Source organism: Hipposideros armiger, unplaced genomic scaffold, assembly GCF_001890085.2.
Source record: "Hipposideros armiger isolate ML-2016 unplaced genomic scaffold, ASM189008v1 scaffold_79, whole genome shotgun sequence".
In the NCBI taxonomy this organism is placed as follows: domain Eukaryota; kingdom Metazoa; phylum Chordata; class Mammalia; order Chiroptera; family Hipposideridae; genus Hipposideros; species Hipposideros armiger.
The window spans coordinates 1020252-1027636 of NW_017731429.1; the positions used below are offsets into that span (position 1 = coordinate 1020252).

The following is a 7385-nucleotide window of genomic DNA, read 5'->3' on the forward strand; positions in this document are numbered from 1 at the left end:
TAAGTTTATTATTGGCCTTCACTCTCAATCCTACTATTCAAAGTGTGGCTCTTAGTCCAGCAGCATCAATATTACCTGGGAGTTTGATAGAAATACAGGATCTCAGGCCCCAACCAGACCTACTAAATCAGAGCCCTCATTTTAGCATGATCCCCCAGAGGATTCCTAACATACATTAAAGTTTTAAACGCATCAGTCCATATGATAAAAATAAAACTGGCTTCTGCAAGCTCAGAGAAAGTTACCATCTTCTCCTGTGTTATCCCTGTAATAAATAATCAAACTTTTCAAGATGTACTACAGATAGGGCTATGACGCACTTCCATAGGCATAGTAGGATATAAATCCAAATTATTACTCAATAAGAAGTAAGAAATGACCATCCAATGAATAGTGAATGAAACTTTTAGGAACCATACAAAAAAATATTATCTCTGCCTTCTTAGGAGACCAACACAGATTTCTACTGCACAAGAAAATGAGAGACTGAACTTCAGTAACCAAAGTAATAAATCTTTAGTAACAAGGACAAGGTTACTGGGGAAAAAAAAAAAAAAGGATGCTGGTGAGAGCATTTAATAAACTATCTTAACAGTTCTCAGTAATATAAACACATATTTCCAAATATCCTCTATTAAAAACTCCAAACTTAGATTGCCATATATGTAAAGTTGTGTAATAAAGGTCGATGACATAAAGTCAGATCTTCTAATCACCTTCACTGACTCTGCGACTGGAACCACCCTTTGAATTACGACGCAAAATCCCAACCAGGTGTCTACTTTGCGAACTTGCAAAAAACTTGCGAAACCCTTAAGCCACAATCCTGTGTTTCCAAAACGAGACAAGATTTGAGGCCACAGGGATTTGCTGTCAAATATGCCCCCCCAAAAAAAAAATCGGTGTGGGGAGACAGAAGGATTTATATGAGGCAAGATTACAGGCCATTTCTCATCGCCTCGCTGACCTCTCCATCTCAAGGCAGGAAAGGGGAAAATAACGCAGATCCCTTGTAGTCACAATTTGAAGTGTCCTAAACTTAATCCCGAAGTTGGAAGCCCATCCTCTTCCCAACAACAGGCATTCTGACCCCTGCAAATGAGAAACAGACACTAGGCGAGTCCCCCAGGCCTCTCGGGAGCAAGACTGCACCCCCCGGCCCATCCTCCACACTAAACTCGCCCCTGCCAGGTCTCACCAAGTACAGAGGGGCATAGATCTTCAGGGACTCCTCCAGGGCGCCCCCGGTGATCTGCACGAAGGAGACCCCGCAGGAAGGGTGCCAAGTGTGGCCGATCTCGTAGCAGTTATGAGGGATGGACTTGCTGAGAGCCGCCATGACGAGGAGTCGCGCGGAGGGGACGCGAGGGGGGTGAGCCGAAGCCTGGGAAGGAGGTGGGAAGGAGGGACCGGAGCGAGCGTCCAACCACCTTGGACTCGCGGGGCAGGCCGCGGGAGGAGGAGGAATGGAGGCTAAAGGTCACGCGAGCGGGGTTACTCTGGGCCGAAGTCCTCGGATGTTGAGCGCTCGGCGTATCATAGCCCGAGGGGGCGGGGCGCGCACCAAGGGGCGGGGAGAGGCGGAGCATGCGCGCTCCCTCAAGCGGGCGTCCGGCGGGAGCGCGCCCCCGCCCCCTGCGATCCCGGCGCCGCGCGCGGAGCGGAGCGGAAGGCGTGAGAGCGCAACTCAGGGACGCGCCTGCCTCCGCACTCCGTACGCCCCGCCCCGCGCTGGAGCGCGAGCGCTGCGATGGGTGGGCAGTGACAGGTGACTTGGGTCACTTTGTTCTCTAGTCTGTCCTCTCCAAACCCGGCCAAGTAAAACTGAGGTCAGTGGAAGAAAGGGATTCAATGTCTTTCTTGGGAGCTGGTGAGGGAAGATCGTAGCCAGAGGAGAGCCTGGACAGCTATCCTCAGCACTGCCAGATCCCCGTCCCTAGAGTGCCAGGTAATAAATAGCTAAAAGTGCCTGCTGGTTGCAACCGCACTGTTCCCAGTTGCTGGGCTTTCGAAGCTGTGTGGTGCCTAAGAAGACTTGAAAATTCTGTTAGCTCTGTGCATACACTCTCTGTGGGGAAAGGGTAGTAGGTCGTCCTGTACAAACCCTGGGACCCTGAGCAGCTATCTACAACATCCATGGCAAGTGCTCATCAGCCAAATAATACACACAGTAGAGGCAGCAGGGGCCACAGAACCCATATTTGACAAGGGACAGCGTGGCCTATGAATCATATAACCACTCTAAATGTCAGTTTCCTCTCACCTATCACAACTAACTTTCCAGGTTCCTTGGATTTCTTAGTTCTACAGTTTCTTAAAGCAGGAGCTTACTAGCTTTAGTGTAGCTCCATTCTAGTATAGTCTTCGTTTATCATTCTACAAATATTTACTGAACACCTGCTATTTTCCAGGCTCTGTTGTAAGCTCTATGGATTCAGATGTGAACAAAAGACACATGGTTTCCGCACACCCCTCAGTGCCACAGATTGGAGCCTGAGCTGTCACTGCAGCCACAAGCACTATACTGTGGCTTCTGGAGTTACCGTGAGTGATGAAGTCACCAAAGTTTTTAATGATATGAAAGTAAGGAAATCTACATAAAAGAAGATTTTTAAAAGAAAGAAAGAAAGAAAGCAGTTCTCTTCTGTTTAAGCAATGTGACAAATAATTGTAGAGGAAGCAAAACGGATCTTGGTGGGTGACACTTCAGAGGACCCCTATACATCTTTTGTGAAGTCACTGCCTCTGAATGCCTAACAATTTGCTTTGCAGGAGGCACCATGCAAAACAAAAGAGTCTAAGAAAGAAGACCTAGTATTTGTATCCTGGGCTCCTGAAAGTATACCTTTAAAAAGCATGGTGATTTATGCTAGCTCTGAAGATGCCATTAAAAAAAATTACAGGTGTTAAACATGAGTGGCAATTAAATGGCTTGGGTGATATTAAGGAGGCTTGTCACTTGGAGAGAAATGGGGAGGCTACGTAGTAGTCTAACTTGAAGGAAAACCCTTATAAAATAATAGTCAGATGCCATCTGGATGTTAAGGAGCTTTCACTTCTTCAGCTCAGTCAATTAGAATAATATTAGGTTTTGTCTTGTTTTTCCCCCTTCCTGATGGACCCTTCCAAAACAATGAATGAAGGAAATATTACTTTAAGCAGCCTTTCAGTGATTGCCATTACACTGTTTAATACTGTTACTTCCATGTGGAACGAAGGAATGACTTCTCATCATATTTTATCTGAAACAACTGGTTATATGACTCCCTTGCAGCAAGCACTACAGTGAATGTGATTGTTGATGTGAATAACTTACAATACTACAAAGGATAAGCTAATTGAATCTCTTGAAATTAGCATTCTAGGGAGAGAAGACAGAAAATAAACAATAAAAATTGAACAAGATAATATAGGTGTAATAATATACGATAGTATAAACTAAATAAGATAAGATAGTTGTTTGAAGGAAAAAAAAGAGGAGTACTCATTAGATGAAAAGCCCAAAATAAAAGTGATAAAGAGATAAACGTTTTTCTCTCTCTCAGGTAAGCAGTCATAGGCTAAGATAGTGGCTCCATAACCATCAGGGATCCCAAGCTCCTTCTGACATGTTGCTCTGCCAACTATCACCTGTGATTTCCACCCTGACTTATAAGCTGGCTGCTTCATCTTGAGCCATGACATCCACATGCTAGCTGGGAAAACCAGCAAAAGAGGCAGAGAGGACATATTTCCTCTCTTTAAGAAAACTTTCCAGAAGATCTATGTAGACTACGTCTCCTTACATCTCATTGGCCCAAGCTTAGTTACATGACCACACTGAGTTGCAGAAGAGGCTGGAAAATGTAACCTTTTTTTATTGGTTGGACAAATGCCCAGCTAACTTTTGGGGTTTTATTACTGAGCAAAATAAAAAGAACATACTGGGGGCAACCAGTAGTGTCTGCCATAGTTCTATGTCTCTGGCTACCCAAATATCTGAGCATATCCTTCTCCCCACAGATACACATACCCTCCTTTTCCCAAGGGGGACAACCTAAAATCCCATGCAGTTACCCCATCCTGCTCAAATTCCAGCATCTTCCTCAGCATTAAATACAGCTCTCATGTTCAAGTTAGCTCCCCGCCTAACACACCCAATATACAATGGTAGGCTAGGAACAGATAATTGCAATTTTTATAAATCAATTGAAAATATGAGAAAATAAGAGACAACATAACTTGCCCACAGGAATTACAAACCTAGCAATGTAGGCTTGTTCTACTTAATTTCAATAACCCATCCCTTACAATCTGATGGTCCGCAAGAAGATGCCAAATGGGGGCCAATTTTTAAATGGGAAAAAAATTGATGTTACACATCAACACCCAAATTCCTATCGTGTATTTAAAATAAAGTAAAATGCCACATACACGTAACAAACTGTTATGTTAGAATGTACAATACTTGAAGAATAGCATCGTAATCACCAAACAATTAATTTAGTTGCTCTCCATTGCTGTTGAATGTAATAGCTCCTTTTAGTTTGCATGCATAATGATAAACAATGTTTCATGCGGCACAGCAAATACATACCAATAACTGAGGAAATTCTAAAATTACAATTAAAGACAGGCCATTTCTTTGAATTAAATGGAGACTTAAAGCTTAAAGATATTTGAGAAGGGAAGAACATACTTATTGTTGCCACAGGTGCCAAAGATGACAGTACTTATGAGTTGGATAGCAAAGGGGAAATTTCAGGCAAAGTCTCAGATTCAAAGGAATGGAACAGGTGTTCATTCTCTCTTTCCTGGTGCTGCTGTAGAGACTTCAGAACAAGAAGGCATTGGTAAATTCTCAGGGAGGATGCTTTGTGCTTTAGGACTGAAAAACTAAAAATTGCAAAATGGAGCAGTTTGCAGTAAACCAGTAGTTTACATTTGTAAGTTCCTTTATATATCAGGCTATTGTTTAAAAGAAAGAGTTCCCATCACGCTTCCATCAAGTTTAAGGGTAACGTTACACACTGTATCTGCATGGGCCATTTATTCTTTTAAGCCGCCTGTGACCAGTAGCTTGACTGGATACTCTCTATGGCCTTTATTGTTGCTTTTCCATAAAAAAAGGCTTTAGGGTTCATCTACAAGGTGCAACAAAGAGTTTCTTCAGTGAAGATACACAGTGAATGAAGGAAACTAATCTGGCAATTTGTGGCTGAATTCATAGGCTTTGAAGACGTGCCAAGCTGTAAATTGTTGCTCTCGCAAGATTCTGGCTTTGAAGATGTCAATGGGAAAAAATGGAAGGACTCCTAAGAGCCCGTGCTGAGGATTTAGCAACACTAAATTGTTCAGCTTTACATGCAGTCATTGTAGAAATGCATATCAAGCATAAGCACAATGACAAAGCATGGCTCAAACTAAGTAGGACACTTAATTCCAGGAGCATCAGATACACATCCCCTTAGTTGATACAAGGCAAGCTTTTCAAAATAGCTACCCATGATTCTGATTTTCTACCAGTTTTGGTTGCAACATGACTTGTGTTCTTCACATTATTTTATTTAAAATACTATATTCTGTTTCTAAGATGTAAATATAAATATTTGCCATATAAACATTGAAAGCCTTTGCATAGAGAGATACATATATTCTTTCAGTCCAAGCAGGTAGTGCTGCTGACAATATAATTCTCTTTAAAATTTGGGGGGAATCTTATATATCAAATTATAAGCACCCCATTTATAAAAAGCCATACACATGTCTTTCAGGCAGACACCTTCCATCTCGAGCTGAAAGTCAGGAACCTGTTGGAAAATACACTTAAAATATTTAGAAGCCCCTTTATCAGGCTGAGAGGGTCTGGGGAGAACAGTCTTAAATATTTCTACAATCTTAAAAAAGAGTCTTACAGCTGTATCCTAGATTTCACCTTGGCCTTAAAGCAATGCCTTACTTTCAAAATTTCTTACCATCTGAAGAGGCTGGGAATGAAAAGCAGCTTTATTTTTGAACCCAAAGATTCTAAGTTCTGTATATTTCTCCTAAATTCTGCTTAAAAATTAAATAGTTCTTTTGTCTCATCTCTATGTCTTATTGCACATCCTTTTTTTTTTTTTTTAAGCAGCTGATACTGTCAACATTCTGCCTGGACATTTCCTTAACCAAATGCATCAGTTTGTTAGCGATATTTTCTATTTTCCACAATCCAGCAGGCAACAGTGTAAACTTCCCTCCTCTACATGACAAGGATCCCTTTTTCCTCAGCTTCTGATAAGAATTTTCTCACTGTCCTTCAAGCCTTCAAGAATTCCACAGGACGCCCTCAAATAAACTTACAAAATATTCAGGTACACTGTCCTTAGAATTCCCAGTGTCTACATTAGTTTGATGATGTTATCATTGGAGACTCTGGCTAATGACATCATCCTCCCCTACTTCAAACTCCTACTGCTCCCACCACAGAATTTGAACGTGTAAGATTTATGATCGTTCTTTGAGAGGAAAAATACAAAATCCACATATAATAAATAGGAGTAAATATATCAAAGGAATGCTTCAAAAACCAGTCACATCTGTCTAAAAAGTTAGACTGAATACAGTAACATGCCTTTAAAAAAAGTTGATAAGAATGGAAGCAAAAAAAAAAAAAAAAGGAGAGGGGAGAGCCACTGAGGCAAGTCAGGCACATGCTTAGGGGAGTAGAAACTGCAGTGAAGGGACCTCAGGAATCCTGGAGGCACCGACAAAACTAGCTTTACTATGACATGGATTCACAAGCTCTGTTGGAAGGATGACATTAAACATTTGATTCATCTAACTAACTAATGCCCCTTTTTTGAGAACAGGTACATCAAATAAACTTTTATTATGGTGTTACTTCCCATGTAGGCCTGTCTCGAGTGAGAGAAAAGGCTTGATCATAGTAACATGGATATCCTAGTTTGTATGAGAGGGCTTTTTTTCCCCTTCCTGTCATTTAATAAATTGGAATTTTGATTTATACATTCATATATAAGCTTGTTTTGTTTCACTTAGTCTATGAGAGACAGGGCCTAGGTCGGTATGCTGACAAAACCAGGTTTCTGACCTTGGCAGTTTGTGGGTATTAACCAAGAAAGTTAGGCTATGCTAAGATACTACATACACCCCTAAATCTCAGGGGCTTAAAATAAAAAAGGTTTATTTTATGCTCACACGAAGTCCAAAGCAGGTTGGCCAGCTCTTCAGGGCAAATTTCCTTCAAATAGTGATTCAAGGTAAAGGTTCTTCCATCTTTATTGGGCCTTCAATAGTTGCTTTTTTATTTCTTACTTGATTTTTTGTGCATAATTTTTAGTTGGTGTACATAGTAATGTGCAAAAAATTAAGTGTACAGCTTGATGTATGTTTACATTTGCCTT

The 7385-nt window shown here is 41.4% G+C and overlaps 1 protein-coding gene and 1 pseudogene across 5 annotated transcripts in view; one reads left to right on the plus strand and one right to left on the minus strand.

Moving 5' to 3' along the window:
* TMEM135 (transmembrane protein 135) overlaps window positions 1–1538 on the minus strand; it is a 307887-nt gene extending 306349 nt beyond the window's left edge. For all 5 annotated transcript variants that reach the window (XM_019643514.1, XM_019643511.1, XM_019643512.1 and 2 more), the window contains exon 1: window positions 1199–1538. In XM_019643514.1, the coding sequence (XP_019499059.1) occupies window positions 1199–1339 (141 nt within the window). In that variant the 5' untranslated portion in view covers window positions 1340–1538. The remainder of the gene's footprint in view (window positions 1–1198) is intronic.
* On the plus strand, window positions 1467–3015 carry LOC109383239 (cofilin-2 pseudogene; annotated as a pseudogene).
* The last annotated feature ends 4370 nt before the right edge of the window (window positions 3016–7385 follow it).